Below are 10,652 nucleotides of genomic sequence, written 5' to 3' on the forward strand. Positions count from 1 at the left end.
AGAGACTCATCTATCCATCCAAAACACATTTATTAAGCACTACATGTGGGCACTGTGGGAGGCATGGGGAGATACATAATTTAGATTTTGCAGTTTCTGTTTTCATGAATCATTTAGGTTGGTAAAGTCACAGATGGTTGGATATAATCTTGAGGAATTTAGTAAAAAAAAGTGACATGGAGACCAAACGTTGAAAATAATTTGTCTCCTCACTCTGAAAAACTTTCTTACAATATTTTCTTTCTCTTTCAGAACAAACAAAGCCATGAGAAATGATTTTGTCAACACATTATAGTGAGGTCGCTCTAAAAATCTAGACTGAAAACCATTGTCTTTACGCACAAAGAATCATAGAAAAAATGCTGATTGTGTCATGAGATCTGTGTTCAAAAACTAGGCTCTGAAACCTACTAGAAATGAAGCTTTATACACATCACTAGTCCTCATTGGGGCCTCAGTTTCCTCATCTGTAAAATGAGGGGATTGGATTAAATGATATAACAGGTACCCTCTAGCTCCAGTATTCAGAAATGCTAGCTGTATAATATGAAATGTAAATAATACATTTTTATTTATACTAATTACTTGATACAGATTTTTTTTTTTAATCGAGGATTCAGTATTTCATTTTATCAGAACAAGGATTAAAAGTGGACCATTACTTAGGAGTACAATAAAGGAACATACTATTTTTGAAAATACACTCACATATGGCAGAAAAGCCATTCTCTGTGACATGTGAATATTTACTTTGTGATGAGTTGTCATGTGCATTAAATTGATAGTTCCACGCTGTTAATGGATAGAAACAGAGCAGGAGCTGTTTTTAAACTCGTTAGGGTCCATAAATGCCTTATCACAATTCTGAATTTTACTATGCAGTTTATTGTTATTATCACAGTTTATTCAATGTACTTATTTGTTCTTTTAAAATACATTATTGCAGTACCTTATCAACCTTCATTTATAATCCTCTGTTGGTGAGTGAGTAGAAGCTTGTTATATATTCCATGAGGATAGAATTGTTCTGTTTGCTTTCCTGAACCTCAATTTGTTAAAATCTTGTTCTAGTGCCTTTGACCATTCCCTGTTTCTAGTCAATAGAGCAGGTTTTATAGGTAGGTTTTATAGGTGACTACTCCCCCCTGCTAGTTAGTATAGTAAGTTTTAAAGGTATAAAGGAGGCAACAGCAGGAAATAAGATTAGAAGAAGGAACTGATAAGTCATGTCCCAAAGATCAACGGAGCACAATTTACAAATCATATCATTTACCAACCAAAATTCACAACCTGTTAATTAGTGCTAGATTGGGGAAGTGATTCGGGCTTTGCTTTTCAGGGTTCTGATCCTGTGATATGTAAATTCCAGACAAAATCCAAATCTCCATAGTTCCAGACCATAGAACATAAAGAAGTTGCTGATAACTTTGAAATAATTTGGATATGTTAAGGAACTAACCCTAAGGTAGCACAGGAAGGAGTTGGTTTGTTTCTCCCCAAAAAACCTATTAAAATGAGCATTCAAACTCCTGTCTGTTCCCCCTCCCCCTTCTCTCTTCCATCTCCATCGGATTCATGCTACCTAGTGCTCCCAATTCTAATCCACTGTGATATGAATGATTTTCTATGATTTTCTCCCCTGCCCCATCCTCTTTCTCACACTGCCTCCCTTCTCAATCCTATTGCTCTGTCGCCCTAGCTGGGTCATCTACATCTATATCCCTCTCCAGTTTTCACCACGATGACTTATTAAAGTGTGATTCTTGACCTGTTTCCTGCTTCCGAACATGGTCTTTCCTGAGGAATTCCCATAGAACCCATTCATAATTTCATAAATTAATTATCAATTCTCAATTATCTTATCTGCAAAATGGGAATTATAATACTTATACTATTATCTCAGAATTGTCTCAAAGGGAAAAAATGCTCCATAAACATTAAAGTTCTACAGAAATGCAAATTATAATTAAATATTTATAAGATGATAATATTTACATGATTATCTCAGTGCCTGGGTGCATTATATATAAGTTGATATATATGACATATATTGACATATATGATAAATGATCATTAAATGAATAGATAAATAATTGAATTTTAAAAAAAAGTTTGTTAGTCTCGTTTTATGCTTTAGATGTGATCTGACATCATAACAATAAGAAATTATGAACAATTACTTGACTTTATTGCCCTTACAAAGTACTTTAAGGTTTTGATATGGTATGATCTCTTTTGATATTGTGAGAAGAATTGTAACTAGCACTTAGGAAAATACCACAAACAGACAGAGCACCCTCAAATCAACTTTCTCAGACAGTTTCAGTTGTGAGGAACCTTGACTTAGGATCTTGGGACACAAGACCCTCACTGGGGGGCAGAAACTCTGGGACGTTAGCCCCTATGAGCAAAGAATTGGGACACCACAAAGCCACAGCCTCTGGAAAACTTCTCCCAGAGGAGAGAGAATGATAGAATGATAGAATTACATATGATAATGATAGAAGGAAGCAATATCATCTGGTAGCTTCCTATTTTATCTAATTATTTTTGAGTACTAAACTACTAATGCTCTCAGTGTACATTAAAATTCAGCCCCCTGATGCAAGCCATTGGTTACTCAGCTCTCGTTATGGATTTGTTCATGAGGTAGATATTGGGGACAATCTCTCATACGATAGCAATCAATAAAACTGAAGGCTCCAAATGTCTACATGCAACTACACAAAGTACAGGAAGTAACCTAGAGATATCTGCACAAGGAATTAAATTTATTGCATAGTAATTAGTCACTGAGACTTGGTAGGATGAGACCGGTAATTGGAACATGATTCTAAAAATATCAAGCATTTATATGGTGCTTTCAGATTTGCAAAACACTTTAAATGTGTTGACTTGAATTATATAATATAACACAGGTACAAGGCTTTGCAAACCTTAATGTTCATATAACTGAGAGCTATTGTTATTGTTATTACTGATTTTTCCTTCTCTTTAAGGTGTTTTGTTGGGTACGTCAGGAACATGACTCACTTTTATCTTCTCACTTTGTTATTAATCAGTCAATGAGCATTTGTTAAGGGTTTACCATATGCTTAATTTCAAGTGCTGGGGATGCAAAGAATGGTAAAAGACAGTCCCAGCCCTTCAGAGGCTCAAACTTTAATGGGGGAGACAACAAGCAAGCAGATTTGTACACATGTACAGGATAAATAGGGAAGAATTAGCAGAAGGAAGTCACTAATAGACATTAGAAAAATAACATTTTAGTTGAGATTTGAAGGAAATCAAGGAAAGCCAGGAGGTGGAGACAAGGAAGGAGAGCATTCCAGGCATGGGGGATGGGATATCTGATATGTCAGATCAGTTTACCTTGAGGGTGTCTGAGCAGGGAGCAGCGTAATTGAATATGTTTCTGACCCTTCTTGGACTCATGCCATAGTGCAAGCGAGCAGAAGAAAATAAAATGAGCTCACTCATCAAAAAACCTACTTTCCATATCACTTTTTGATCTCATTTTCTATATACACAACCTGCCTCTCTACACCTCACCTTTCATGCTTTTATGCACCACTAACTTTCCCTTTCTCACCCAGTTATGACCTCTAGGATACTGTACCTCCCAAGACTTTAGCCAATGCAAGAAAAAAATTCCCATCTCCTTCTGCTCAGTGGAATGGGATGCTATTATTTTCCCTCTAGAATATTGACATAGCAACAATCTATATTCTGTTTGAAAAAAGTTCAGTGTAATGAAATAAACCAATACAAAATTATATACTCTAGTGGAGATCAAAGAGATCCGGGTTCGAGCCACATTCAAGTTCTGACTAAATCATTTTATAGTTTGTGTGACCCTGGACAAGTCTTCCCCAACCCCCATCTCAGTCTTCTTATTTGTTAAAGTAAGGTTCTAGGTGAGATTTAATGTCCCTTCCCATTTAAAAAAAATCTATGTTTAGAAATTCTCTTTTCAGTGTAGACTTCTAGTTTGTGGAATGAAATAGTCAAACTTCAAAAGAATAAAGGCAGTAGGGAACTTTCAAGTATGGGCTGTTAAATTAATCAGCATCTCTAAGGTGCAAAATGAAATGTCTAAGCCTGAGTCTTTTGTTCATATCTGTGCAAAACCTTAAGAATTTCATAGTGAAAGAAATGTCTATGTAAGAAAATAATATTTGAAGGTCAAAATCAAAGGCTTTTTAGAAAGGCTGTGGAAGACTTGACAAAATTGTAAAGGCTTACTTACTTTGATGCTCAAAACTCAAGTAAAGAGCAGAATATAATTCACTCATCAAAATAGTACTGAGGCTGCCTGTAACCCTTTTTTCCATCTCTCTCTATTTTACGTCATCTCTAGCCATCTGCCATTCTCATTCTCTCTCTGTATCTCTCTCTAGTTTCTCATAATTTTTTCAACCTTTTTCTCTCTGTGTATTTGACTTTGTTTCTATGTTTCTCTGTCTTCTCTCTCTCTCTCTCTCTCTCTCTCTCTCTCTCTGTCTTTTTGTTTCTGTCTCTCACTATCTTTGTCATTCCATGTCTATTTCCATCTCTCCATTTCTGTTTTTCTTTTTTCTGTCTCCTTTCTTTCCTTGTTCCTGCCTTATTTTGCCCTGTTTCTCTCCTTTAACTGATTCTAATATAGAATTGAAGTATGATGGATTTTTTTATTAACTGGAATCCTATATTTCCTCTTTTTATAATTAAGTACACAGTAGTTATTTCAATAAACATGTAGTTAGGATATTTTCCTACTTTTGACTTGGGCATTGAAGGGTTAGGACAATACCTCCCCAACTATTCTGGGGACCCCTGACCTTTTATCAGATATGAATAAGGGTTCTGTGAGAAATTTTCCATACTAGTGATATCTTCCCACTAATATTTTTAATTATATAGGTATCACAAATACATATTGCATGTGGAATTTTTCAATACGAAATGAATCTCAATTATATTTTGCTTTCAGATCTTTCAAGCTTTCTTACTTTTAGGTGCTTTATAGCCCCTTCAATCAGCATTTGTGAGTTCCACCACTCTGTCTCAAGCTCCAGAGTGCTCCATTGGCTAAACTAATTTGCAAAATGATGAATCCAAGATGATAAGGATCTCATTGAACCATGGGTTCTCATTGGTGATCCAGATAAGCAATCCAAGGCAAAAGTTAAAGAAGAGAAATCAAGTGAGTCACTGAACATTCACAACTGTTAGACATAGGAGTTACCAAACTGGAAAACTATGACTGTCAGTGGTTTAGTGGCAATTTTGTTTTGAGGTGGGGAATGGCGAACTATGTTAGCATCCTCCCTTAGAGAGCTTTCATAGGGTGATAAATCTGAATCTAGAAGGGTCATGCTTTTAGTATACATCTGAGGCAAGAATGGAGCCCAAGTCTTTCTGACTCTAAGTCTAGTACCTATCCATTCGGTTATGCTACATTTTAAATTTGTTCAAATATCTATATCTATATCATCTCTTATTATTTCTACCTATACATATATTCACATGGCAATTTAAGCTTGAGATTTCTGGGACATCTTGAATATCTATGCATATGTGTATGTATCACCTTTCTACATAGGTCCTATAGATTATATGTGTGGGTCCATTATTTATGCATATGTAGCATCAGATTATGTGTGTGATACTTCTATGACTGGCCCGTTTTGTCATTTTTTTATGAGGTAAGAAATAGAGAAAATGTAATTGCCTTAATTCCTGCGGATTTTTATACCTTTAACTGAAAGCAGTAGGCTCAAGGAATGTGGAGGGCTGCTCTGGTTCAACCAGTTAAGCCAGTTGCAGAACTACACCGAATCACCTTTTTCAATGCCATCCAGTGGGTAACTGGCAGTTATTCTACCAAAAAAAGCCCTTCAGCTGGTCCCTCTCCCCCACTCCTCTACTACAAGAATAAGAAAGTTCTTGAATGGCATTCAATTCAACAGTTCAGCAAACATCAATTTAGGTGCTATTATTTTCCAAAACCTTTCCTAGTTATTCTGAGGAATGCGAAGATGAATAAGACAGCAGTTGTCCTCATTAAGGTTATAGTCTAGAAGAGGAGAGAAAGAGAACACAAATAGCCGTAATATAAATCAGAGTTTAAGGAAAGTACTAAGAGGTTGAGAATCCAGTTTGGCATTAGGCAACACATAGTAGTAAAATAGTAAGGGAAATACAATAAAGATACGTTTTGGACTCTTTTTGAAGGCTCTTGAACATCGTTTGGATTTGGATTTCATTCTGCAGGTGATGGCAAAACTTTGAAGACTTTTGAGCAGGTAAATAACATGATTAAAGCTATGGAAATACTGTATAGTATGGAATAGAAAGAAGAGACATAGCAGGCAAGGACACCAGTTAAGGGGATATTAAAATAGCTGAGAGACATGTGCAAGGGACATTGCAGACAGAACTGGTAGAATTTTGCATCTAATTGGATAGGGGGTAGAAAGAAAATGGAAGAATAAAAGATGACTGGAGATTTGGTGCATGAGTGACTCAGAGAATAGTGGGAAACCAGGAGGAGGAATTGGTTTGGAGAGTGAGGAGGAGAGATGAACTTGGTTTTGGATATGATGAGTTTGTGGAATGATTAAGGCATCAAATTGGAGATGCTTACTAGGTAATTAAAAATAAGAGATGGAAACTCAGTAGAAGAGTAAACCATGAGAGTGGATGTGAGTCTCAGGTGAGGAAGTAGAGAGAAGGTTAAGGACAGAATCTTGGGGAACATCTACATTTGTGGGGACAGGAATCAAGGAAGGAGGTAGCAGACTATTTCAAGATGCAAACAAGGCATACAGTTATCTCACACATAAAAAATCATTAAGGTTTTTAAAGCGCACACACACACGCATTCTCACTGGATCCTTGAAACATTTTTCTGAGGTAGATGCTATCAGTTATCTTCGTTTTACAGTTGAGGAAACTGGGGCTCAGAGAGATTAAGCAACTTGCTTAGGATCATTCACTAGAAAGTGTCTGAGGCAATATATAAACCCTAACTTCCTGATTTAGAGTCCAGAGCTCTAACCACTGTGCTCAGGTGGCTCATGTTGCACATACTTGTGGGTGATATAACTGGAAAAAAAGGAACAATAAATATAGTCCAGTTAAGTTCTACTTTAAAGGCGAGTAACTTGCTAACATAAGCAAAGTCTCAGCTTTTGACTATGATAGTTAATTTTATATAATCTTGGACAAAGTCAAATTCTGCCAGAAAATTTAAGCTGAAAATATAAATGTCCTTACAAAACTCAAATACTCAAGCCTTCACTGTTGCCATTCATGACTTTTACTGAAGACCAAAGATCATTAATGAATGTGATCATCTTTCTTCTCGGGATATAAAGAGAAGTTGACTTTTAGGAATCCAACACCTACATAGATTTCCACAGATTAAGACTAGAGCAAGTCATTGATTAGAATTTGTAATTTGTAATAGTGTTTCAAAGTACAAAGTGGTTTGTCTTGAATAATTAGGTAAAAGAGAACCAAGAACCTTTCTCTGAGTAACTACTTCATTACGATAGTGTAGTATGGTGGAAAAAAATGCCACCTTTGGAGACACACGAGATAAATTCCAATGTTGTCTTTCTCTCTACCTTTGTAATGCTGGACTAATTACCTCACCACTCTGGGCCTTGGTTTCCCTCTCTGTAAAGGAAGGAGTTGAACAAAGTGGCTTCTGAGGTCCGTTGCCGCTCTAATCCTGTGAAAATTATTTTTGCTTTCTTCTAATCATGAATATCTGAGTAGGAATAATTTACAGTTTGATTAATTTTAATAGATTTAGTTATCTACTCTATTCCATTTCTATATGTGTACTCATTCATCTTAATCTAAATATTCTCTCATTCTGGAGAAATGGATGAGCTTTCTTTTGAACTATCTCTCTTTTAAGCCTATCAGAGTACTTTTCTCTTAAGATTTAGAACTACTCAGCCTCCGATGTGCAGGTCAGAGAATGTGATTATGAGAAACTAGAGGAAAAAAATCCTAACTAAAGACATGTCAAGAATATAGGCAACTCTGATTTCTAGATTCTTAGGTCAAGCACAAAGGGATCCCAGGTTATTTAAGCTGGATGCTCAGAATTGATTACAAAAATGATTATGTGTCACTTTCCTCTGAAGGCAAAGGGAATGGTTCTAGGCTGTTTCTTTAGCTTTGACATTATACCTTGTGTATGTTGAGAGAGGAAGAAGAGCTGTATTCTATCACCCTTACATACAGCCTTCAAGGGAGTTTTCTTCCTTAGATTAAAGTCTGCTGTCTCGGACTTTTAAGTCAGAGAATTTAGCTGTGAGAAACTAAAGGGAAAAAAATATTTCCCAATCAAAGACCTATGAAGAATTGCTAAACCCTCATGCATTGTTTCTATCCACCGTGAGACACAGCCAAAACAAATAACAATCAAATAATTCCCTTCACATTTTCAAAAATCAATTAATTTCAAAGAGAATTCAAAGGTAATTCAAAGAACGCTAACAGTGAGAGATTAAGACTTAATAATCGTACTTAGGTTCTTCATGAGAACTTACCATACATATGTGGAAAGCATCTTGGTTCCTTAAGAAGAGAGCTTTTCCCTCTCAAGTAGCAGTTGTCCCTCCACTGCAAGCTTGTGAATAATGAACACTCAGCCTAAGTGGGAGCTCATCCACCTCTGCTCGAGTTCTCTTCCTGGCCCTTGAGCTAGAACTGTTTCCATGTGTTCCAAGTAGCTCAGCTCTCAAATCATGTTTTCTTCAGTGAGAAAAGACAAATAGGTAGTCAAACATTTACCAGTAAAATGAGATCATATGACTTCTTCCTGATTAAGTAACAATGCTTGCTTTTTTTTGTATTCTTCCCATTTTCCTATTGGAAAAGCAGGAACTGCATTCTCCTTCTCCTCCATCACATAGTGCAAAGTGAAGTTATGATTTAAACCCGTAGACTTCCTGTCTGCTGCAAGGAAATGAGCATAGGTTTGGAACCTCAGTTCCAATCCTGATTCTGCCATTTACTGATTATGGACAAATTACCTCACCTCTGTGAGCTTCAGTTTCTTTATCTTTAAAAGGAGTGTTGAACTAAATGGTCTCTCTAGTCCTTTCCAATTCTAAATCCAGGATTGTATGAAAAGAAAGAGAATAACCAGTTCCACTGACCCTGTGAGCATTGGGAGTCATCTTAGCATAGAAAAATAGCTCAGATCAAGGTCTGAGTATTACTCTACAGTGAGCTTTTGAATCTCCTTTTCCATTTGGCTAATTCTGCTTTTGAAAGTATTCTTCTCCTCATTGGCTTTTTGGACCTCTTTTGCCAATTGAGTTAGCCTATTTTTCAAGGTGTTATTTTCTTCAGCATTTTTTTGGGTCTCCTTTAGCAAGGTGTTTACTTGTTTTTCATGCTTTGCTTGCATGTCACTCAATTCTCTTCCCAGTTTTTCCTTCACCTCTCTAACTTGATTTTCAAAATCCTTTTTGAGCTCTTCCATGGCCTGAGCCCATTGAGTGGACTGGGATACAGAAGCCTTGACTTCTGCATTTTTCCCTGATGGTAAGCATTGTTCTTCCTCATCAGAAAGGAAGGGAGGAAATGCCTGTTCACCAAGAAAGTAACCTTCTATAGTCTTATTTTTTTTCCTTTTTCTGGGCATTTCCCAGCCAGTGACTAGACTTCTGAGTGTCCTCTCCACCCCCACCTCGCCTCCAGATCCGCCCAGCCAGCACTTGAGGTCTGAGATTCAAATGCTGCTTCCCAGCCTCAGGGCTTTGGGCAGGGGCAGGGCTGCTGTTCAGTGTGAGATTAAGTTCAGGTGCTCAGGTAGGGGCAGGGCCGCTTCTCGGGCTCCATTCCCTCAGGGGGTTTATGCAGAGACCTTCAACAATGGATTCGGGGTCCTGCCTGCTTGGGGAGCCCTGGTCTGCTCCCACTTCCGCTGCTGCCTCCTGAGGGGGCCTGAGTTATGGGGGCACCCCACTCCCCTCTCGACCCACCAAAGAGACCCTCTCACCGACCCTTGTCACCTGTGAGCGGAGGGACCCGCGCGGCTGCTGGAGATTCTGTCCCTGAAGCCTGCTCGGATCTGCTCCTTTCGGCGCTGCGCCGCCGAGGCAGGGGTGGGCTCTGCTCCGGGTCCGGGGCGCGAGGGACCTTTTGTGAGAGGTTTTCAGGCTCTCTGGAGCATAAATCTCGTCCGCTCCGTTCTGTGGCTTTCGCTGCTCTGGAATTCGCCGGTGGTTCTTTTTTTTATAGGTATATTATGGGCAGTGGGTTCGGAGGTAGCGTATGTGCGTCTTTCTACTCCGCCATCTTGGCTCTGCCCCCCTGAGTATTACTCTAAACGTTGCTTAATAGACATATACTTAGACTTAGACTACCTGGAAATGAAATGAGAAGTCAGAGGAGATGACTATAGGGTAATTGTTTTTTTTTCTCCTCCAGGATCTTCAGAAATTGAAGATAGGACCCTTTGCTTTATAGAGGTGCTTCTGTTTGGTTGTTTTTTTTTTCCTTCTTCAGATTCTCCATATGAAATGCTAACTTTGGTTCTATAGGAGTGGAATATAAACTCTTAATTCACTATGTGTCTCAGTGGATAGAGCACTGGGGTTAAAGTCCTGAGTTCAAATCTAGCCTTAGATATTTACTAG

General features: G+C 37.9%; 1 protein-coding gene across 1 annotated transcript in view; it reads right to left on the reverse strand.

Annotated features, from left to right (window-relative positions):
• The window catches only part of LOC140496668 (stimulated by retinoic acid gene 6 protein-like), a 127,467-nt gene extending 118,588 nt beyond the window's left edge, over positions 1–8,879 (reverse strand). Inside the window, exon 1 of the mRNA XM_072596733.1 lies at positions 8,553–8,879. Coding sequence (XP_072452834.1) covers positions 8,553–8,572 — 20 coding nt within the window. The 5' untranslated portion in view covers positions 8,573–8,879. The remainder of the gene's footprint in view (positions 1–8,552) is intronic.
• Positions 8,880–10,652: the final 1,773 nt, after the last annotated feature.

Source organism: Notamacropus eugenii, chromosome 3 (assembly GCF_028372415.1).
Source record: "Notamacropus eugenii isolate mMacEug1 chromosome 3, mMacEug1.pri_v2, whole genome shotgun sequence".
NCBI lineage: Eukaryota > Metazoa > Chordata > Mammalia > Diprotodontia > Macropodidae > Notamacropus > Notamacropus eugenii.